General features: G+C 44.9%; 1 protein-coding gene across 2 annotated transcripts in view; it reads right to left on the bottom strand.

The window, feature by feature from the left end:
• The window catches only part of SYT17 (synaptotagmin 17), a 39,429-nt gene that overhangs the window by 13,339 nt on the left and 1,633 nt on the right, over positions 1-24,457 (bottom strand). The window contains exons 1-7 of one of the 2 annotated variants that reach the window (XM_057418987.1): positions 22,997-23,143; positions 22,840-22,857; positions 21,294-21,442; positions 15,979-16,127; positions 14,954-15,573; positions 3,993-4,113; positions 3,049-3,204 (exon numbers count right to left, since the gene is read on the bottom strand). In XM_057418987.1, the coding sequence (XP_057274970.1) occupies positions 3,049-3,204; positions 3,993-4,113; positions 14,954-15,573; positions 15,979-16,127; positions 21,294-21,442; positions 22,840-22,857; positions 22,997-23,038 (1,255 nt within the window). In that variant the 5' untranslated portion in view covers positions 23,039-23,143. Of the gene's footprint in view, positions 1-3,048; positions 3,205-3,992; positions 4,114-14,953; positions 15,574-15,978; positions 16,128-21,293; positions 21,443-22,839; positions 22,858-22,996; positions 23,144-24,457 lie in introns of those variants that run through there. The other variant, XM_057418988.1, reaches the window with a different exon arrangement.

The following is a 24,457-nucleotide window of genomic DNA, read 5'->3' as shown; positions in this document are numbered from 1 at the left end:
ACAGCCCTTGCTAAAGCTGCAGCAAAACTGGGCCTAAATTTTTACTACAGTAAGAACCAAACCCAGACTGTTTGATTCAAGATGCACAGGAGAAAAACACACAGGGGAAAAAGAATTAATCTTACTTTGTCTACATAGTGCTTTACTTCGCAGTGTGGTACCAACCGCACAGAGGGAGCCAGGAGCCTCAGTTGATAAGGACTGGCACAGCTCTACTGATTTCCAGTGAAGCCAAGCCAATGTAAAGACAGCTGCAGACTGGGTCCAAAATATGAAGCCACAGAAAAGGTTCCTTTAAATTATTGAAGATACGCTTGACTCCTGGCTCCCATGACTGCTTTTACAGCTCGCTCTTCATTCAAAGCATCATCACCCACCAATCAAGCAGGACTATTTTCCTTTTCAATTGGACTTTGACTCAACAGCAAATTTAATTAACTGACCTAATGGACTAGAGCTGTGGATTGAGAAAAAGTCAGAAATACAAAACAACTCCCACAAAACACACAACAGAAAAACCCATCACTGCAGCCAGAAAAACCCCAACCCCCAAGTGAAAGCAAAAACCTAGAAAAGAAAAATGTGCCTCATTCTCCTGCTTTTTGGAGATGCAGAGTAATAAAAACATCCTCACATTGCGAGGTACAGCTTCTCCATGGGGGCAACCATTTGCTCTTTATTGTCTTTTAACAGAAGATCCCAAAGCCCTTTACAAACTTTTATGCTGTGCAATACCCTAACATGCCAAGAAGGCAGCTATATGGGGAATACCACCATCCCCAGCCCAGAGTTTCAGCCAAGCTGCATGCTAATACTCATTTTATTTAAACCTCACAGATGCACACAAGAAGAAACTGGTGCCGCACTCCCTGTTGGAGTTAGGCTTCCACCAACATCCAGAGCACCTCCATCACTTAGGTGAACACTAAATGTGGCTCAGCATCTTCACCACCACCATGTCCCCTGAACTATCTCACTCTTGTGACACACAGAGTGCCAATTCAGAAAGGTCCTCACAACAAGACGAGCTCTTGGCTTCTTTAACAATGGGAGGCAGTGCAGACATTGAACCAGAAGACTGTACGCACACAACAGCATGACCAACACCTCTGGTTCCAGCTATATACTGGCTGCACAAACCATGTATATCAAACAACAGAGTCCCAACCACAGCAAAAGCGGCAAGCCCAATGATGCCTGCAGTGCTGTGCCCAAGCCACTCACCACCCTTCAGTCTGACAGTAGCCATGAGAACCTGGCACTGCTGCTCCTCCAAGCTCTGCATGCTCCTTCCCAGCTTTGAAGCGCTGGTGACATTTCTGGCCTGGGATTATTTATTGCAACATTCAAAGTGAGCAACGCATCACTTAGAAAGTGAAGCACCACTTAAAAGGAACACTACAGAAATCTGACTGCATTATGTGTGATTAGAAATCAGATAACTACCCACTGGCTTGCTTGAGAATACATCCACCTGCACAGAAAAAAATAATCAGGCATCCACTCCATCAGCCAGGGTGAGGAGCAGCGTATTCCCCTCACCTTTCTGCCTATATAGAGCTGCTACTCCGTTTGCCTTTTCTTCTTCTATTAGGAAAAGGGGGGAACAAAGAAAAGCATATTTTACAGCAGTCACAAGATCACCTAGATGGAAGCTTCCAAGAACAAATTCATCATAGCACATGCAAGGTACAGGCAGGGTGACATGCATGCAAAGCAGTGATTAATTATAGACTTTTAGTTGAGGAAATTTCTGAGCATGCAGGGTAACATTTAAATTGCTCATCAGCATCTCTTTTGTTATAACATGTTTGGAAACAAACTAATTGGTTGGAATTAGGCTCCTTGTACCAGCTTTGACACCTGTATCAGCCGCGTAAGAAATAAAATGAAAAAACACCTCAAAATGTATTCCTTCAGATGCAGATTCCTATCTGTTCCTCAAAAGATGGCGAGTAATGGGTGGAAAGTTGCCAAAAAACATGTTTGTGAACCATGGGAACCCAGTGTGGCAGAAAAGCTGGGTTCCATTGCCCAATCCCTCTGTTCTTCCAAAGGACAAGAGGGTCTAATCCTAGTCCTGACAGTGCCCAAGCTCCACAGCACACACAGCCTGAGTGAAGCCGTGGCATGGGAGAGAAACCCACTGCTTCTTACGGGTCCCTGCAGCCCTGCCCATGAGCTCCATCCCGTGGAACAGCAAACAAGGCCATTGCCATGGTGGGTCTATGGCCCCAGTTTAGCCCCAGTACTGCTGCCCAGCCTGCAAGTGAGAGCACAGCCAGAGACTCATTGCTGTGCTCTGCTCCTCCTGCTCTGAGCAGCACGGCAGTTGCCAACTTTACTGACTGTGTTCATGCCCAGAGAACAAAAATAGGAGATTCAGAAATTGCATAAAAATAAGAATTCCTATCCCAGCCAAACATGCCCAGTGCTGACAGAGCTTTCGAGTGAGGTTAGCTCTAGGACTCCTCCTCGCCCACAGCCTGTGTGGTCTGTCTCTTGGTCTTTCTCAGCTGTGCCATTCAGGGCTTGACACTAAGTTCCAGTCCTTTAAACAAAGGCATGAACAAACCTGTTTACAGAACAGGTAATGCCAGTGTCAAACACCTGTAGCTGCATCACCTCACCAGCAAATTACGCCAAGTACCAGCAGTTATCTTTGCCTGTGTCTGGGATTGTTCAATATTTCCCTCTCATTCTTCCAGTATTTTACTTTATGCCAAGCTCATTGCCACTCAGAAGTGCAGTCAGCGCCTCCTCCTCTGCACAAAACCATTCCAAATGGCACCAACTAAGCACAGGATGACAAGGTGTGCTCCCAGCCAGCTCCAGCCATGAGGTGGCAATGCCGGGACCATCTTCTGCAGAGGACAGGGTGCTAATTAAGCTTCCCTGGAGACCCCACCGACTGTCACCTCTTGCAGGGTGGCTACTGGGACAGACACCATCCTGCACAGGTTCATCTGAACACCCACAGCTGCTTCTTTATTGATGCTGGAGGTAAGCACAACCATGCCAAGTCGGTAACACCACCACCACATTTACCTGTGAACACTAGGCTGGCATTTTCCAGTTCTTCCTGTGGAACCTTGAAGCTGAAGGACTCATTGTAGAAGGGATCTATTGTCCCCCGCATGCAGGAGGTCTTCTTGGTTTTTGTGAGTTTTAATCCATGAACAAGCTGAATTTTCACAAAGGGATCTGGCAAAAAACAAAGCACAAGGTCTGCTTTATGGGCATCCTGAGTCAGCACCCCAGTCTGTGAAGGCTGGGCACCATGGGGACGGACCGTGCTGGAAAACAGCACTTGGAAATGACTGGGACTTGTACCACTGCGCTGCTCCCAGGGATTTGCAGTGGAGACAAAAGTCAGGCAGGTGGATTAAAACTGCTCCTTGCCAAAGCCACTATTAATGGCAGCCTTGACAGAGGCTCAGCGGACTGTTCACTTTGGAAAATGCCAGTGTTCTGGCAGCAGCGGCAGCTGGGGCAGGGAACATGGGAAGAATACCTGAGGACATGCATGAAGCAGTTACCAGCCAGCACGCTCAGCAGGGAGCAAAGCATGGGCACTGGAAAAGCCTCACAGCATCCACAGAGCAGCTAGATATCATAAATGAAACTACTGCAACATTAATAGTCAGGCAGCACACAGCATCTGCAAAGCACAGCACAGCCACAAATGGGCTGCCTCACAGAACACATCACAGGGGTAATTTAGAGCTCCTGGTTCCTCACCTCACCCTGGTTCAGAGATTTTAACTTAAATATGGCAAAGGTATTCACACCCTCCATTTTATGTCAGGGTTCCAAATACTTTCATTATTGTTGGCTATATATACCAAATTAATATCTGGAGCCTTATATTAATAGGAACTGAGCTTCTGAATCCCCCTGGATCCCCCACAAACTGCAGCCTCACCACAGCTCTCCTGTAAAGGCACATATAATCTGCCCATGAGTAATGTGAGAAATGTACTGCCCTTTACCTGAACCTTGGCTCATGTCTGTCTGAAGAAGCTGTTTTGCTCTAATGATGTCCACATTCAGTCTTCCTGCACTGGGTAGGTAGTTCAGTGACAACAGCAGCTCTCCCAGCTCCACTTCATTCTGCAGGAAAAAGGGAACATGGACATTCAGAACAGAGCTTGGAGGGGAAGGGAGAAGCAGGAAGAGAAATTAAATAAATCCTGTTTATCTAAGTGCCTGAAAACCAAATTTCAGTTACGCTCTAAACTGCAGCCAACAACCATCTGGTGGTACCTCATGCTGAGCAGAAACAAGAAAGAATACTATCCCCAGGTGAAGATCGTTCTTTAATTGCTGATCCTTCACCAGCTTTTCAGCAGCCATGCAAAGAGGACCTATAAGGAGGAATAAATGTAAGGTCAGTCACTTGCCTTCTTGGGGAAGACATCCTTTTCCCTTACCAGCCCCCAGGGACCACACCAGCCACTTGGGAAGTCCAGGCATGAGACAGTTAATGCATCCCTGGGCCACAGGAAGGTAATTCAGAGGAAACATCCCCTTGGCATCCAGCCCATTCTATCCAGGCCGTGGCACAGCTTAACTGTGCCCTTGCTGTTCATCAGTCTGCACCAGACATAGCCTCACATCGAATAGCTGCTCAGCCAGTATTTCTTTTCCCTTTACTTAATGATGCTTAAAACTATTAATTAAAAAAAAAAAAACAACAAAAAAAAGAGCTGGAGCACTGACATCACTGCTCCTCAGACATGACAGCTTAAAGTAACCTTTCCTCCCCTAGCACGACCTGGCTCCGAGATGCTGTTACTCTCAGATGCAAAATCCAGACACTGAAACAACTCTGGAGACTGAAGACACACCAGCCAGCCCAGGCAGTTCACCAATCCATCTGCCTTGTCTCAGGTCCATGTCAGAGTGCAGAGCTGGTTCTTCATCCCAAATAGCCAAACAGTTCAAAAACCAAGTCACAGCCATTCCCAAATGGAAAAGGAGCTGCAGTGGTATTGCAATTGCAACAAAAGGCTTAAATGTCTTTACTGATGCCCCAAATATTAAATTACAGAAACCCAAAACTAAAGGACTAAGTAGACAATAAAGAAAAAAGCTCTGAGACGGAGTCACAGCCTGAACTGACCCAAAGAGCCAGGTTCATCAGCAGATGGGCCAGCACATGTAGTACCCATCCCTGGCAAAGTTACCAACAGTACTGGGGAAACTGAGGGTACGGCTGCCAGGAAACCCAACCGGCTTACAGCTACTCAGCTGCAAAGGGAAAAGCACAATCTCCACTGAGCACAGATCAACCAGAGAGCTTGGACCAAACCCGAGGAGACACTCAGGGAAAAGCCTCACTCCTCAGGCAGGAGCTGCACAGGATGGCTCCCATTGCCCACACGCCACTCAGCTCTTCACCTAACCAGCCAAGCACTAAAACCCACGTCAGGTAATGGTATTAAAAGTTCTCCCTGAGGCATTTTGTCTCCTCTCCTGTTCCTGTTGACTACTCCCGGGGAAAGCAGCAGGACGTGCGTGGCATGCAGGAGCACTGGCAGGCTGAGGAAGTCCTGCACCCCCGATGCTACATAATACAATTCAATTTAAATCAATATCCTTTTTTTTTGGCTTTCATAGAAAATGTGGCAATAGGCTGCCCAATTTCATATTAAAGGTCACTGCGTTTCGGGAGCTAGCAAAGCAACCCCCCTGTGTTTAACCCCACACATTTAATGAGCAAACGACAAGGGAAGCACCATGTGGGGAGCAAGGCAAAGGCTGCAAGTACAGCAGCATCCTGACTCAGCCCCTGGGTGAAGTGTGGACCCACATCACAGATCCTAAGGCAAACACATGGCCCTCCTCACACACTCCACTGCCCCAGGAGCCAGCCCCAGAGCCAGCCTGGTAGCATCCACCCCAAGCTGCCCCACCTTCTGCCTGACCTTTCCCCACAAGGAAAAGCATCTGATTTCTTACCCCAAATGCCTTCTGTCACAGCATCTTCTGATGTGGCAGTATACAACTACACAGCACACATACTCACATTCATCATGTGCATTTTCTTCCATTGCTACAGTACTGCTTCACTGAGAAGGCACCCCTCTTCTGTCCACCTTTGCCAACTCCCATATCACAGTCCTGTTCAATATACGATATTAGAAGTTCTTTCAATCAGAACACCATTCCCCAACACAAACCTGACCCGACATGACTTCTGTGAGGTCAAGCCATACCTATATATACAGCTGTGCCCAATGGTTGCACAACGTTAGGATCTAAGAAAGCCTGACATTCAAGGTGATTTAAACATCATCTATCTAATTCAGGCTATCACCTTTGGTTTGATATTCCCCAAACAACTCTTCTCTGATCTTGGCTCTGTGGCTGGAACTGCCTGAAGACACATTTATCACCAAAAACAGTTGGCAACTTCTAAATCTATTACCAGGACAGTAATGAAGCACCACAGTGCCCACAGCAGGATCCAGCTGAGGTACCCCTCAAACTCATTCTTTATAACATATCAACAACGTATCCAGTCCTACTTCCACTTGCATTAACTGCTGTGTCGGGTTCCATGCAGTGTTTAATTCCTAGAAATTCAGGTACATTTGGACAGCACGAATTAGGAAACTAATTAGTGACGTTATTACCTGCTGAGAGGAGACAATCAAACAGCTCCTGTTGCAAATACCAAGTTTCTGGCACAGGCAGGAGGCTGGCTGGCACTGGGTAGGGATGCAGGACCTTTCAAGTCACCTCAAGCTTAGAGTGCTGAAAATCCACATTAAGATTTGGGGTAATAACTCCATTCATCCATTGTTGGAGCCTATTGATCTTATCCAAGACCTGCAGGAACTAAGGGACTTCCTTGGGTCAGGGAGGAATGGTGAAGCCCAGCAAGGGAAGGCAGATCTCCACACTTCCAACATATTTAACATTGGACACGTTTAACTCCTGACTGTATTTATGCATGACAATATCAGACTGGGTATGTAACACTCTCTAAGGCACTGCCAGGGAAACCAGGCATCTACCCCCAAGCAGGAACCAAGCCTGACACCCACTTGAACCCTCCCCAGCACTGGGTCACATAACCCCTGCAGAGGTTACTGAAGGAGCCACTATAACATAACTGTCACACTGCTGCCTAACCCACAAGCCTTCCATAGGTAAAGGTAAAGCTAAATCCCTGATTTTCCGTAGGACCTAACCTAACAGGGATATTGGCACCTCTAGAAAACTTTCTGATTATCTGGGCTTAAATTTGAGTAAGGGGAGATATAAAATGCTGTATTCTGTAAGTGTGATCCACTGAAGTCAGAAGATAGACTACCACTAGCTTTAATGAGTCCCAGATCTGGCCTAATTACCTAAATCTCAGTAGCACCTTCCGCCCCTTAGTGCTTTTCAAGCATTCCCAGATTTCTGTTAACTATTTTAAGGGAAGGAACATCCAACGCACAGAGGCCATGGCAGGATGAGTGTGCTCAAAGCCAGCCAGAAAGCAGCAGCTCCATTGTAGGGTGAGCACCAGCAGTGTCTGCAGCAGTAACAAAAGGTGTTTTCAGAAGGAAACCCAGATCCCTGGATAGCTGCCTCCCAGAACAAGTGACTCAGCCTTTTCAAGGCACTTAACCCAAGCACTGAACTGCCTTTGCTCTTTTGAAGGCATTATTTCTAGCTTAGCTGGAAGGATCTAGGAAACATGCTTCAAATCCTGCCACAGTGCCTGAGGGGACATCAGGCACTCAAGAAAACGAATTGGTGGCCAGCAGCCACCACATATGCCTCCCCAGCATGTCAGACCACCACTGCCTCCACTGCACCACGCTGGCTAGCTTTCTCCTGTTCTTTGGTTACCTGCTACCATTAGCAAGGAATTAACGTGTTGCTCCAAGAAGCACAAGGTACAAGGCCTCCTTAGGTTTTAGAGCTTCATTCTTTCCCCAGCAAGCTCATGCCGTGGCATACTTATGCTGATGTGACAGCCTTGCTCATAAGACATGCTGGTGGCACAGTGTGTGTCAGAGATGAAGATGGAGATGCAGACAGAGCTGCAGCTTAATGGACTGACTGGCTCAGCATGCAAAACGTAGATAACTGGAGCGCACAGTTGGATCCACTGCGAGATGGAGAAACAGGACATCCAGCTCTATAGGTCAGGCAGGAGACTCGGCTCAGGGAGGAATGAATGGCCACAGAGGTCTTGAGTGGCTCGTGGGGCCATAGGAGCTGACCAGAGAGCCTCTCCAGCTCACTTGCACCTTGGAAACACTCTGTGTTGCCATAACCATGGACTCCCATGCCCATCACCTTGTTCAGAGGTGTTTTATCGGTAAGACACGTCTTGCTGGGGACCAGAGGCATAGAAGCATGGCTCCTGTTTTGTCACACACTGCAGCATCCCCAACCTCAGACTCACGTAGAGGCTGAGCTGAGAAGAGGGATGCAAGTTCATACACAAGAGGTGTCATCAGCACCTTGTTCACTATAGGGAAAGGAAGTGCCTGAATTCTACTTTTCCTAGGTCTTTTCACCAGGAAACTAAAATGCTGTTGGTTTTGCTTTGAATATTTTGTTCATAGAACACAGCTGCAGAGGTGCCCCTCAGGCACCACGGTGCAAAGGCATCATTTTAGTTGCCATTATCATGCTGATGATGTGCTGATCTGTGCCGAGATCCCAGATGACCCTGAAAAAGCAATTTCCTGTTTGATGAGGTGCCGGAGTGACACCAAGTCAGGGACATCCGAGACCCTCCTGAAGCTCTGATTTACATTTCACTCCTGGCTGTTCCTCTCCGCAGCTGCGTTACAGAGCCAGACGTTTGGATTTGCAGCCTCGGGCTCGCGTGTGATCCAGAACCTTCTGCAGTTACTGACTGGGTGGAACCAGACACCCATAAGCAATCTATTTTTCTTTTTTGACATCTCTGAACCACAAAGAGGCCACCTCCAGGGAAGAGGAGTTTATAATTAGGGCCATTTGCACACCTGGTTTGGACCAGGGCAATTCTTTCCTCATAGCCCCCCCCTCAGACTGTTGGTTGTGCATTGTTACAACACCAGCACAATTCTGCAGCTAAATTCTGTTCCCGACGGGAACCAGAGCACATTACATCAGCACAGACATCTATGCAATGCTCCTAATGAAGTTTCAGATTGATTTTCCTCCTCAAGGTTATCTGTGACGGTACCTCCAGGCACATTAGAAAACTGATGTTTACAACAGTTTGCTCCAACAGGCTTTCTACAGCATCCTGCAACACACAGCAATCATTTCAGGAAGGCCAAGCCATTAAGGACCAGAACCTGAAAACAAATACATACTGACCAATGGCTAAGAACAGTGTTACTTGTGTAACAGAAGCTGGCTATATGCGTGATGAGAAGAGTCACAAAATCCCTTCTAAAGCCTAACTGGCTTTGCGTCAGTTTTGACAGCCATGAGAAAACCTCTCCTGTGCAAAAAACATTTGGGAAGAAGATGTTGCATGGAGAGGCCCAGCCCACAGGCCCCACCTCTGGGCAGCTCCTCCACAAAATACACCCCACACCATCCCAGTCTTACACAGAAAGGGCAAAGAGTGAACAGCACAGAGGGGAAGGGATGAGGCGGCTGGGTCAACAGCTGGAAGCAGAAGAGACAGATAAGAATGAAGAGAAAATAATCTAGAAGCATTTCTTATGCTGGAGCACTGGAAAATGAAAGGGGGGGAATAACACCAACAAATCTGGGGAATAAAAAACACACAGAGAAGGAAAGATGGCAGAATATCATAAACTAAAACATGACAACAAACCACAGGTTAGGAGCTAAAAATGTCATCATGACAGGCAAGTGTCTATCACAGCATCCCATCACAGTTCCCTCAACTCCAGTGACCTGCAGGGGGGTGGCATCACACCTCCAGCCAAGCTTCGCTCAGAACATCTCTCCTGCCTGACACAGGCAATCTGCCAGGTTGATTTTAATATCCTGTTAATGAGTGAGCATAGCCCTAAGTACCCAATCCGCATGCACCATCAATGATTATGCATTATTCCTTTAATTAAGCAGCCACTGAGCTCTGGGGCAAGACAAAAAAAAAAAGAAAAAAGGAAAAAGTAAGAAAAGGAAAAATCCCTGACACCGTTCACTTTCATGTTTCATTTCCCATATTTAACCGTCATGAACATGCACCCCCATTGCACTCTGGCACACACAGACTTGAGTCAACTGTTGTGCCAATTCTCCGAACCAAATCTCTGCATGACCAATGCTTTATGCCTGTATGAGAGATGAGTACAGGCACTATTTTCAATAATATACCACGCTACCAAACACAGGGCATCATCCATGTTCCCCAAGGATGGCTCCTTCTCAGGGCTGCAATGCCCAACGAACCAGGGTGCTAAGAACAAACCTGGTACACGCACAGCTGGAGGCCTCCAAGCCCATGCCATAACCACCTGGCTGCATGGCAGAACTAACATAGCACCCAAGAGGAATGTGCCAAAATGAGTCAGTACCTGAATTTCAAACTCATTTCCCCCTTTTCCTTCCCAAACATGGCACGGTGAGAACAGCACAGTACTTGTTGTAGGCTTATCCTGAGATGGGAATCTACTATTGCAGAGAGCTGCCATAGCAAAGCCACTCCATTTGTGGAGCACATATCACACTTTGAATGTAAAAAGCAAAGAGCTCATTCTAGTGCATTCATAGTACAAAGTCAAAAAAGCAAGTCCAATACATAATCCCCCTACTACAAAAATGGCTTAATTTGAGAGGAGAAGGAATTTTTACGCTATTTTGTCTCCATGACCAGGCAATTGTTTTTTCTTTTCTGGAATTATCTCCAAGCTCTCATTACTGCTGGTATACAGCGTTTATTCCTGCCTACTCAAATCTGCCAAAAGAGAAATGAATCATATGTCAATAAAACTTGGGGTCCTAAGCACGTGTTTCAGAATCAATCTGAACGGTGAAATAAGCAAATATGAGCCCAGCTACAGCAAGGCCTGCCAGCTTCATTCATGGTAATTAAGCAAAGCCACACACGTTTAAGGGGACATTTAAGGAGAGCAGAGTGTTCCTATGGGGACTGGACTCAAGAGCTACTTCAGGAGCTGCTCCTACTGTGCTTTGGAAACATATTAATTACCCTGCAAGAAAAAGCCTCCCAGAACTATCCTTTAGAAAGGATAAAGGATTTGGCAATACCTGCACTGACATTTTCCACAAGGAATAAGTCCTTCTGCTTAGTTGCTGGCTCTGATGATACACTGGACAGCAGCTCGCCTGTGCCTCCACACTCCACTTTGGACTCAATCCCCCATGTGCTCAACGAGTGAGCCAAATTAAAAAGCACTTATGTACAGGTGCAATCTTTTGCCTGAAGCTTGCATCAAGTGGTTTATTGCACTGATTCCCAAGGCTGAGAGAACAGCATGATGCTCACCCATACTGGGTTCTCTGACAACCCCTTTAGGCACTGGATGCTGCTGTGAGATCTCCCTGGAGCCTTCTTTTATCCAAGCTGAATAGCCTCAAGTCTCTCAGCCTTTCTTCTTCATAGGAGAGGTCCTTCAGCCCCCTAAGCATCTTCCTCCAATTCATCTTATCCTGGTCCAGCTCTTAGTGGAGTCAATGGAGCTGCTGGCTGCAGAAGCTGGACCATGCCTCAGACTGGGAGAAATCCACCCAGAGCTGTCAACACTGCAGGCTTCCCCACCTTTTTTAGCAGGACTCACTTGTGCTGGCGCAGTCCTGTGCTGAGGCTGTGCCCCAGCTCTGGGCTTGATGGGGCTCAGCGTGATGGTGGGACAAGGACTCAGCACCTGACTTTATCAGCACACGCCATGGCAATGGCTTCCAGCTGGATACAGCAAGTGCAAACAGATGTTCATCCTGGGTGATACCATTAGGCCACTTTCTCTGCTCTTCCACAAACCTTGCCCCATCCCACTCCCACCTGTATAAAGAGAAAACCTTCTCCATAGCTCCTGCCATCTGGATTCACTTTCCTCCACGTCTCCAGCTCGTGACGTTTCTGTCTATATATGCCAGTAAAAAAAACCCACATATTTTGTGTCTTTCATCTTTACATACCACGTCTGTGGCTGTCTATTTTTCTCTCCCTCCTGTTACTGGTTTTCCAAGCACCTGCTTCAGGATTGTCTCCAACACGATCCTTATTTCTGGGGGGGTGCTGCTGCCAGCTGCTGCTCCATGTCAGAGCCCAGGGCAGCCAACCCAGCCTGGCAAATTTTCATCAACTAATGATCAGAGCTGCAGCACATCGGCTTCATGTGGCTCTCCAGAGTCTGAGGACACCTTCTGCAAAATAAAATGCTATTGCACAGAGACTTTTTTTGTCCCTGTCTACCATGAGCTCAGAGCACAAAGCACACTTCAACAGACTCTACTTCAATCCAGCAAGAAACTAATAAAGGTTGTCTGTCCCTCAAATCATCAAGCAAAAAGAAGTATAAAAATATTGTCAGTATGTCAAGTCTATCATTCTGCAGGCAGAATCTTTCAACCAGCAGTCAAAAACACCTCACAAATTTCTAGCTCAAGCACCACTGTTATTGAAAGACATTCCAAAGCAGGTTTGTTCAAAGGTCTAAGCTTTATTGTTTTACTTCTTCCAGGCTCTATTTTTAACCCTCTGATCAATTAATTTAATTTTAACCAACTAAGATAAAATATGTCTTATTCATTGAACTTTAAATATCTTATCATTGAGGAAACATGGGAAGACTATACCAAACATCCTTTCTGGATGTCCTAGTAAAAGTATTGCTGTTCCCTTTGCAGTTGCAGTCTGCCAGCCAAGGTAAAAGAACAAGGAAGTATGAAAAGACCAAAACAAGGTACTGTACTAACCAAGGTGCAGAGGACCTTTCTGCTTAAATTTTTTTCCATGTGATAGCAAGCAGATAAATGCAAAAGGTGTGTAAGGTTAGGCCTGCCCATCCAAATTGAGTTTTATCTTTGTCTCCTTCCTTTTATAAATATCAGAAATGCATAAATTTATCTTGAATCCCGGTGAAGCAGACAGCACTGCTGAAAACAGCAGCAGCTTTCAATGAAACTTTGGGGAGGGAGAGAGGAAGGGCTGGTTCAGAGCCTGGCACACAAAGGCAGATATGATCTTGTCTAACCAGGGTCTGTATTAGCTGCGGAATGAGTCCACGTTACTAACAGAGAGATACATTACACATAGAAGTATCTACCATGCAAAAGCAAGGGGAGCAGGACGGAGCAAGGCTGCATGGTGGGAACCACGGGAGGATAACGGGATGCAACGAGGAGAGCTCTGTGATCAGATACACAACGCAGAGCCCATGACAAACTGCTAACACACAAAAAAGGTGTGTGTATATATATATATATATAAATTATTGCAGGCATTTTTAAGTAAACATTTGACAGAAGGTTCGGGCAGCAAAGGCAGCCCAGGAATATCTGTCTTTGTTCGTTCCCCTTATGAACAGCCTTGTAACACAGCCATGCCCTCACCCCCCCCCCCCCGCCACTCTAGTGAGCAAAGCAGATCCAATGACACAAAGACATGTCCTACATAAAGCTATGCTCAGGGACCCCATGATTTTGACTTGTGCACAGCATTCAAAACTTATCCTTTTTGCCTGAATATTGTTCAGGCTAATCCCACAATGCTCCTAATTCTGTTACAGTGAATTTAGTTAGCTCTCTTGCAGTTATCAGGGGTCTTGATCTTCTTCCCCTTGTACCCTGCAGAAAGTCTGAGCAAGAAGTAAAAGCACTCCCAGCCCCTCTGCACACAGAGAGGGGGCAAAGCAGAGTCAAAGACCCGTTTGGTTTCACATATAAACACCATTCAGTGGATTTTACTCGTACAAGTGTCTCATCACAAGTTCCCACTCCAAATCAGACTCTCAGACCCACACTGTACATCAGCAGTGAAGCCAATGATTTACTGTTAATCTTGTCTAATATCTCTGGCTATGCCATCATCCTGTGAACACACAAAAATCAAAGAAAATGTGAACCGTCCAAGTTCACAGAGAGGTTTGATTCAGCAAAGGCTTTAAAACATAGAAATTGCAATCCCAGAGCTGGCAAGGAATAGGAAGAGACAACCCTCTCATACCAATTTTGAGATACTGCTCATGCTATGCTCTTAGCTCCCTCCTCCTATGGGGTCCTGTGCCTCTAGCTACATGAGTGATACTGCTGGTAGCAAATCTGGTGGCTAACTGCCATTCCTGGCTGCAAAGCTCAGACCTTCCGATTGAACAACTCTTTTCCTAGCTGGGGAGGAGGTGGCACTGATCAAGGCCCTTTCCTGAGAGCAGATATGTAAGCACGCAGACCCTCTGCATCTTCTCCTCCCATCAAAGGGTTGAATCTAGTCCAAGACACACACTCAAACTTTCATGCATGCAATGTGTCACGTACATTAGAGAAAATCCATGGCAAGTTTATTTCCTTCAGGGACATGATGACAACAAATCTAACACTACTTTGCAATCTTTTGCTTATGCATTATACCAAAAAGTCTGTGGAGATTCGGACTTTACCGAATCAAATCATTAGCAAACTGGCATGTCCCCAAAGCACAGTCACGCTACCCACCACAGGAGTGACCCAGATGGGACAGTGTCACTGCAGCGTTTGGGAACGGATGCAGGTCACTGCAGTGTCAAGGAAGATCGTCTAAAAGGTGCAGACTTCCAAAGCAGTCTTGAGTCATTGTCATTAAAGCTGACACAGGATCATGTCACCTCCTCTGAATATGAAAGCCATCTCCTCTACCTCATAGTTTTAGTTATGAGACCAGTTACAGGCCCACACTATTTCAAGCCGGCAGATGCTGTATTAACAAGATGGCAATGACTAATTGGAAAGCACGCTACTTGCCAACAAGCAGAGGAACCGCACAAAAAACCAGCAAGAGAATTTGTGTCAATAATCTGATAAATTGTGTTACCTGAGAACTAGGCACAAGGGCTTTCCACCAGTGTCCGCCTTTCACAAGGTCTACATCGCTCAAGGGCATTGACACTTTGCCAATAACACAGTGGCGTGAGAATTTGTCAAAATCCACTACGGTTAAAAGCAGAGTTCTTCTCTGGGCTTCTAAAAAGGGGATTTCAAATGTGTACCTCTCTTCAAACACCGGGTTCTGCGTTTTGCGCTTCACTCCGGTCTGCTTGGAGTTCTTCTGATCGGGAAGAAGGCAGATCTTCACGTAGGGGTTGGAGTGAGCCATGTCTTGCCTTGAGCCGTCGTAAGAAATTGGAGGAGGCAGATCTTTAGCCTCAATGACTCGCACTATTAGGTAGTTATGCAACAGATCATACTGTGTGCTAAAATGCAGCATGCCCAGCTGGTACTTTGATAAGATCTCCTCATCTGTCAAGGAGTCCATATCGTCGCTATTCGAGTCAAGAGAGTACAGTCTTGGTTCAAATTTTCTAAAATAGTCATCTGGGGTGTAGGTTTTCCGCAGGATTGTCGGCTGAACTATTTCTTTCTTAGCTCCTATTATTCCAAACTCGATCGGTTTAATGTCAATTAACGGAGAACTTGGCCTCCTCGACTCTAAACCTAAAGGAGAGAAACGCAAAAATGCAATTGTTAGAAACTCAGCTGAAGCCATTAAAGGTGCAAGTCAACTTGTGCTTCTTTGGATATAGCTATTGTCTCTGTGCAACACCTTGCACAGCAGGCCTCCCAGTGGGACTTTTCACCACAATTAGTAGGACCCTTAATTATACTGAAGTCCAAGCCCACCTACACTTTTCCTTCCTTGTCCATTTTCACATGCAATTACCATGCATATGCTTTAGCAAGGAAAACAGAATTAGCCATGTTCCTGCAGAACAGAATGAGATTTTAATCAATGTTCCTTCAACTTGAATTGATTCCCTGCCTAAAAGATGAAAGAACAAACACTACAGTTTGATTTTCTTCCCCACAAGAATTACATTAATGTTGGAAGGACGACCTTACTTGAAATCCGCCTCGTGAGGCTGTAAGTGGACCGTGATGCATCTGAAGACGACCGCCTTCTGTCAGGGGAAACATCCTGCAGAGTGGGAGGCAGCTCACTGATTGTATTATCAGAGTCTCCATCTTTGTCCTCATTTTGGCTGCTTATCCTGTTATAAGAAGAGACCTTTGCGTGATTCAACTCAGTAAAAAGGGTATACAGAATAAAAATGCATCCTGGTATTGTGTCTCATCTCAGGTGCACATCCCTGGATGCTGTGGGGTATCTCCTGATCTATCTGGCAAGCAAAAGGCTGAGCAACTGACTTCAGACCTATGTGAAAAACAGACTCTTTACCTTTCTGCCTGGGTTTCAAACAGAGTTGTATCAGTATTAGTGCACAACACAGGCCACATGGGCAGACCTTGACCAAAAGTATTATCTTTGTCCTTAGAAAAAAAAAGAAAGAAAAAACCACAAATCACAAACCCCCAAAAGTAGCTTATTGCTGTAAACTCACAGGTACACTTTGGAAGCACAGATTTCGCTAGGAATGAGCCAGCATGGGAAACCACCATGCTCAGACATCTCAAACCTACAACACACCTCTCTCAGTAAAATATTGCTTTGCAGGTATGCCACTAATGTTTCAAAACTCGATCCTATAAATACATTCATTAAGAGCTATTTATTGACATGGGGAGGATGTTGTTTAAGTAACTGGCTGCTTTTTATCCACTTCTATAAACAACAGGTGATTCTCACCAGACAGTAATTTTACTGCCCTGGGGCCCTGGGAGGAGCAGGGAAGTTGGAAGGATCTAAATAACAAAGGGAGCTTTGAAGAGAGTTGTAACATCTTTGAGAAGACTCTACAGAAGACTGGCATTATAAAGAAGTCCATGTGTAATTCCTAATTCAGTTTATATAGATATATATAAAATTATACATATGTAAATATATCAATACGAAGTATAAAGAAAAAATTTATGTGAAAGTAACACCTATTATATATCTTATAACAACGTTCTGGTTAAAACCCTCATTGTGTCACAGCCACAGTGGCTCACAAAAGCAGTCAGGACCTCCCAGCCTTGACCGCAAGAAGAGCAAGAGCAACCAGTAACAACTACAGGAGATAAAGTCTCCAACTGCATGTTCAGAGGGGAGCGGCTGCCAACAGAGATGAAATCACTCAGCGGTACATGACGTGTAGTGCATCGTGCAAAATAAACCTTGGCTAATCCATGAGACAGAGCACTCAAAAGAAAATAGCAGCAGATCACAAGGAAAGCATCAGCATGAAATGAGCAAAACAAAGGGGAATACTGTGTGAGTTTTGCTCCTGATTCACCCTTTCTACAAGCATGGCACAGTTGGGTATAAATGAAATAGATTGAATCATTTGCTTTAGTAACCAATGACTGGAGCAGAGCAACAAATATATCCTGCAAAAAGCAGTAAAACTGCAGAAAAGTCATATCCATCCCATCTCTCCACCCCCCATATAAAACAGATTTGAACTGGAAATTCTTCTCCAAACCCACAAAGGTCACAGCAGAATCCATGCCAATCTCACTAATTCAGTCACACAACTTACCCACATGAAAGTCTGTTAATAATGAAAACCAAACCCTATGCTAAGAGGGGCATGCAATATTTGCACAACTCTGCAGCCCATTAAATGCAGTCCAAATCATGTGGTTTGACATATAATCAGTACCTGGAACGCAAATAGCTTTTTCACGCCTAAGTGCAGGTCTACACAATCATAGGTAGCATTTGGCTATACTTGTGTTTGAGAAGAAAATGCACAAAACAAGGAGAAGGCAGGGTGAAAAGGAAATCAGGAAGAAAAGCATTAGGGATGTTCTACAATGGGTAAACGTAATAGTGAGTTAATAACATACAGATGACCTTTAGTAAGGAAATTGCTGCTGAGCCACAATAATTTTCCCCAAATAAACTTTGGCTCTGGTTAAAGCAGCTCTGTTTCTGTTTAATCCAACCCTTTGGGAAGAGGAGCTGCATCCTGCCTGCCATTCAGTCTCACAGAGTGTGCACCATTTATCCATTTATCTTTGGGGTTTCTGTAGAATACTCCATAAGGGGCAGATCCAACATACACGCTCGTTCCCAGTCCATTGCTGCAAGGACCAGGATGCAAATGCTCCTCAGGGAATAACAAGAAGCAAGTACACATTCAGGTCAATATAATTAGACTCACTTTTGTAAGGAATTTTTTTTCCCCAAGTTACCACTGTAAAAAAATCAGGAAGTGATAAAATTCAACAGTCTCCCAAGAGGAAGGGCTTAAATATGCACCTTTAACATCCCATCCTGAGTTTCCAGGAAAGCAAGGTGTGTCAGAGCTGCCAAAGGGAAAACCTATAGGCGAAAAATAAATGATGGATTATTAAGCATGGGGTTCAGATGTTTGCTTGTAGGCCAGTGATGATCACAGAAGCAGTTTCCCCCTGGGAATTAGGTGGGGAGTTAAGAAAGGAACAAATTGCATTCTGCATTATGCCAGCGTCCTGGGCCCATGAAGAAGTGGCAAGGTGGAAAGATCTCAGCTAAAAACCTAGGTCTATTTTTGAAACACTTTCAGGCCATGAGTATGGCATACAGTAAATTGATTTGTTCGTATTTCTAATGCATGCATCTAAATGCAGAATATGGTGGTATTAAATCCATCTTCCATTTTAGGAATCCAAAAGCCCCATTTTAAAAAAGAAAAGAAGATAAAAAAGAATGAGGGGCCAACTGATATATACAGATTTATGAGCACTTAAAAACATACCCATTAAACACCTAATTCCTAGACCAACTCCAAATTCTTATTCTGCTCACACATCTAACTCCAGGCAATATCCTACCTCCAAATACACATACAGAGATTTAAGAGTTTAAAATCAACACAGTGAAAATAGAAATCTTGGGCTCCTGAATTCTGAGCCAGCAGAGGCTGCATGGGATCACTTCCACCTTAAACCTGCACACACAAAAAGCATGGCACTCCTATCAATCAGCAAACAAAAGACACCATTTCTGTCTCCCGCCTTTTACTCTCCTTTCTTTTTCATCTTCCAGACTCTTGTTCCTCTACAGGCTCATTTTTTCCTCCTCTCCTCTCAATCACATCCCCTCAGCTCCTTTCCCTCTCCATCTCCTCTGCTCTCTTTGCCCTTCTCACTTGACTAATTTCTGGGTTCCCTCACCATTTTCTAGCAAAGTCACCCTCGAAGCTCAAAGCATCACCATCTTCCCTGGCACCACCCTGGGTCCATCTCAGCTCACGACAAGAAGCCAAAAGCCTCTTCAAGCAAGCAAAGCCTGATCTCCAGCTTCCATATCAACATGTGTTAACAGGCATACGTAGAGATCACAGGATTTGCAACAGTGCCAGAGGAGATGGTGACTTCAGTGATCCTAAGGCATGGCAGCATCCATGCCTCCTTGCAAAGCTACTTGTCTCGTGTGTCCTCTTCTTTGGTTCCTGCTGCCCCACTCAGGCATTACCTTTGGGAACTCAACTGCTCTGAGCACTAGAGCAGAACAGAGACCCTAATGGCACCAAATCACCTGAGGCTGGAAGGAAAGATGAATATATGACCTAGGCTGGGGTCCCAGGGACCCTACCCAGGGCTGCTAGTATGAGTAGGTGCAACATAAATTGCACCATGGCTGAAGAACTAGGCTTGGTGTTTTTTCTTTTCTTTTCAGAGCACACTGTCTTCTGTCTGTGGCCATTCCAGTAAGTTAATTGCAGAGGTTTTCAGATGGAGCAGGATGGGGGGGGGGGGAAACAATACAGGCTGGAGAGAGCACTTTATGAGTCCAAAGGTCTCCATGTTCTCTGCCTGTGGCAAAGTCCAGCTCATCTGCAAAGGCACCATACATCTTTGTTTTGAGACCAAAAGAACAGAGCTTCAATGCTTAAAATGCCCCTTTAGCCAGACAGAATCCAGCAGTCAAAACCAACATCACAGGACAATGACCACACAGCCTCAAACACATATAATGTCCCTTCTGCTTCTCAGTACACCAGAGAAACCCTAAAACAACCTCTCACAACAAGCCTAGCTACTTCTTCCCAAGTATGTAATTGTTCCTGCAGCAATCTTTCTATGTCCAATACTGCAACCTCATCACTCTGTTCTGTGCACAGTGCTTTCCTATTTAGCATTGATTTTGCTTCCATTTCCCATTAACTGCAGGTGAATCCATTTCTGGGCATATATCAGACTCTTAAATATGTTACACCACATTTAAAAACCGCTCTAACACATCTTGAACATCTCTATTTTTATTGCTTAGTATTAATTACCATCCTGTTCTACCTGGATTCAGAAGAGCATATAGACAAGATTCAAACATGAGACAAATTATATTATGCAGCACCAAGATATGGACCTTCCAGACCTGACAGAGAATAACCGCAGTTACTCACAGGAGCAGATAAAATCAACCAAGTGTCTCCGTGCCTAGGTACAAACTTCTGAGCATCAAATGCTGCACTGAACAGGCATCTCCTGTGCCACAGCTTCTGGACTCACTGAAACTGGACTCATCAAACAATCTGCTCTCACAGAGACAGCCCAGCCCCAGCTGACAGAGCAGCCACTAAAAGACAAGAGACCTCTGCTCCCTTCTTGGTTTCACTAATGTCTCCACAGGGTCACCTTTGTGCTGCAGACTCTCAAAAGAGAGGGATTAAAACAAGCACAACTTCACTGACTTTCTTAGTAATAGATTTGCAAATACACTAATCAAAGCTCCAGATAAAACCTGGCGCTGCCACTGTTGTTCTTTAATGGTTCAAGGGGAAATCTTAAAGAGTACTGAGATAGCACAGGAGATCAAGTCTCGCTAAATGAAATTTTAAATTCATTTCCTTTTTAGAGCATGTACAAGGTACACCTTTCATCTGCCTATATGATAATCACCTTATGCTAGGGTAAGAAAACATTTCAAAACAACCTCATCAGCATTTAAGTTAAGTTGAAGTGCTCCAAAGGGCTGGTCCATTTGAAAAAGAAGGAAGTCTGAAGATGAAAAGCATCCTCAGAAAAGGGTGCACAGCTAAACCAGTTGTCAGCTTGCTTGCTAAATAACTTCCATCTTACCCATCTAACATTACTATTTGAGCTAATAGGGTTGCCCTTTTTCACCTTGCCATTGAGTAGCCTACATTCCCAGCCTCAGCAGAAGGTTCCTCCTTTTTAAGTAGCATCCTCTGAATGTCCTGTCATCATTTCACATTAATACTCTCATCACAGCCAAGCAGCCCTACTCCTCAGTTAAAGCTAGGAAATTGTTCATCTAAACTTACAGCCAGGCTGGAGTTTGAGCAGGAAAAGGTCCCAGGATTTCAACTTCATCTTCATTTGTTTGACAACAGCTACAGTCGAAACACTTCTGACAACAATTTCTACAAGTCCACCGGCACAGCAAGAGATCCGAGATTCTAGCGAGCAGACCCTGAAGCCATTGGAAACCAAAGTACAAGATTACAACCCATCAATAGCTATTGGGAAATAACATTCAGCTGTATTTATGTTTGTGTTTCTGCAACAGAACATTAAGAACTATATTTATTCCATCTATATCAACAGACAAATGCTATGCAGTTACCAGCCCAACTTCACTGATGCCACAACAAGGCAGAAAAATAAGCATTCACCGCAGGTATTTTCCCTCTCATAGCAACGTATCATTATATAGGTTGGCAAGAGGGTGATTTACAAAACACTATGGCATAGCAATATGCTAGAGTGGAAACATGCTTATTCTTTCACGCACATCAACAAACTAATAGATCGGCAAATGTACAGCAGAAGGAATTTAAAGGAGAAGGTAAGTGAAAGCTCCAATTTAATCCAATAAGGGTCTATTTAATTAACACAGCAATGTGAACACATTCCATCCCTGTAGATCCATCAGTACGCAGTATTTGTATGATCCATACACATACAGCATTACAGCCCAACAAGCTTGCCACTAAAATGGATTAGCAAAGGCACTCTGTCCACATGCCTTCCTCTGCTATTATGATTAATTTCATGAAGAACCTTCAATGATTTTTTGTAAAGAAGATACTTGACCCAGAAAAGTATTTTATTCCTTAGGTTTCCATGGTGGTACTGACAGCATCATCTGTAGCAGTGCTCCTTGACAACATTACAACCACAGGGTGCACCCCACTGGAGGGCAGCAGGCTGCTGCCCCACTTCCATGCCATCCCTACAGCCTTCCCTCCACTTCAAAGCTCTGCTTGCTTCAAGAGGAGCAGAAAGCCAAGCTTCAGCCCATCTCCCACCCACACCAGCTCCAACTTCTGCAGGTCATAAGAAGGCTTGCTTAGCCAGCACAAGGGCCCTGCTAATAAAGGGCATCACACTGTAGTAATGCGGGTAGACGTGCAGCTGCAAGAGCACAGCATGTGCACATACAGGGTTAAATCACTTTATGATGGTATGTGACCTTGAAATGTTCCTATGAAGCTGAAGAAATAAAGCATGTGAGATCTTCTCTATAGATATCCCACCAAAAATACTTGAGACATTGCAGTATTCATGAGTGTGCAGACACAGGGGCACTATCACTCCACACAAAGGGGATTCCTCTGAGAAACACAGATCTGTAGAGAAGACTCCACAGGAACATTTCTTTTTGCTCCAGTAAAACACACATTTTTTCCATAAACAAAATCTGAACACTGGGGGAGAAGGGGAAAAAAAAAACCTAAAAATTACTAGCCCAAAATGCAGTGCATCACTTATATCTAGGACATCAGTAAAGAGTCAGAAAAGACGAGACAATCCCCTCAGGATGGAGCAAGGAGACAGAGAGGAGAGTGAATCATCAGATTAACTCACCTCATTTATTGGTTCCAACTGTCCTTTTAGACATCGAGGATGAAGCAAAGGGAAACAAAATTAAAAAGACAAAAGCAGGTTAGCAATGTTCAAATAACTTTAAATTTTCTGCCATGACCTGGCCTGGCCTGTGATAAGCCTGAATTTCAGACAGCACCTTGTAGATGTTAGAGGAAGGAGAGGTCTCCTCACCAGCCATCAGCTTCTGTTTCCAGTCCTTCCCCACCAAGCTCCCTCTGTTCCTCCTTCCCCAGTAGTGAAATTCCCAAACCCATCGTAGAGCAATGAAAATCCTCCTCACTGCCCCTTACGATCAGGGTATCGCATGCAACCACTTACTTTCCTCTTTAACATCCTGTCTCTAGCTGCAGCAACTACTTGCTGCTGACAGCAAATGATACCCAAATTTTTCCAGTTAGATGCCACAGTGGAAAAAAAAGCTTTCCTCCTGATTCAGCCCACATAAACATAGTTTCGATGCCAACTCATTAAAAGCAACATTTCTAGGAAGGAGTAGAGATGCAGCATACTCCCCATTAAGTACCCAGCACTTGAGGTAGCTGAGCATCTTCAGTCTCATCCTCAGATGTGACTTGAAGAATACAAAAAATAGAAGCGCTTAAAACTTGAGCCACCAACTCCAGTTTGCATTCACTTCCCCCAAGCCATAGAGAAAATCTACAGCAAAGGAAGAAATCATTGCAAGGCAGTGTTTTATTCACAAAACCACCCTTAGAATATTATACTTGACCCACTTCATTTACAACTGGAGACTCAGAAGCATTTCAGGTGCCTCCTGAGACATCTTTCCTATCACGCTCCCTTGATAACATCTAAAGAGTTTCCCAACTGTCCTGGCTGTGTTTCTATAGGGGGAATCCTTAAAAAAAAACCCAAATCAAACCAAGACAAAGCCACAAAACAAAAGACTACACACTCTATTCTTCCATGTGTAGATACTGGCTTCTAGCTTTATGCTCATGACAAGGACAAGAGCAGCCTTTTATAAAGCAACCAGGTCACAAAAGGTGTCTTTATTGCCAAGAACTCTCCCATGGGCCACGTTTTGGTGCAAGCTCCCCCTTTAAAATTCCGGGAAGCCAGTGCTTGGTGAAAAGGCCACCACTTGTTAGAAGTATGAAGAGGCTGCAGTGCTGTATGACAAGACAGTGATTACCAGCCAGCCATGGACCGTTTAAGAAAACTCTAAATGGTTTAAAGGGCTTTATCATTCCTCATTAATGCTAAGTTGCAGCCAAGGCTACAGTGGTTTAGCAAAGCTGCAACAAGAATATTTAAATCACTCTGAAACGAAGAGGCTGGATCCGTGCCACACCATGGAATGCCATACCGTAGCACGTGCTGTGGGAAGGAAGTGGCATTTCAGAGTGGCCCATGGGGACACACGGTGTCAAACAGCCCTCCTGTTCCCAATCAGCCAGTAGCAATGTGAAGTCATGCCTGTGTGCTACCAGCCCCAAGAGCACAGTGGTCCTGTGGGCACCGTGACAGAGTGAATCCACGACCACCCACAGATCTCCACCAGGAAATGGGACAGCAGAAATAGGAACTAAGTATTATAGTGCAGAAGAGGTAAACAAGTAACCAGCAACTTCAA

The sequence above is a fragment of the Pezoporus wallicus genome, unplaced genomic scaffold, assembly GCF_028554395.1.
Source record: "Pezoporus wallicus isolate ANWC-B61680 ecotype Strahan unplaced genomic scaffold, APGP_CSIRO_Pwel_v1 contig_13942, whole genome shotgun sequence".
In the NCBI taxonomy this organism is placed as follows: domain Eukaryota; kingdom Metazoa; phylum Chordata; class Aves; order Psittaciformes; family Psittacidae; genus Pezoporus; species Pezoporus wallicus.
This window is presented reverse-complemented; position numbering and strand designations above follow the sequence as displayed.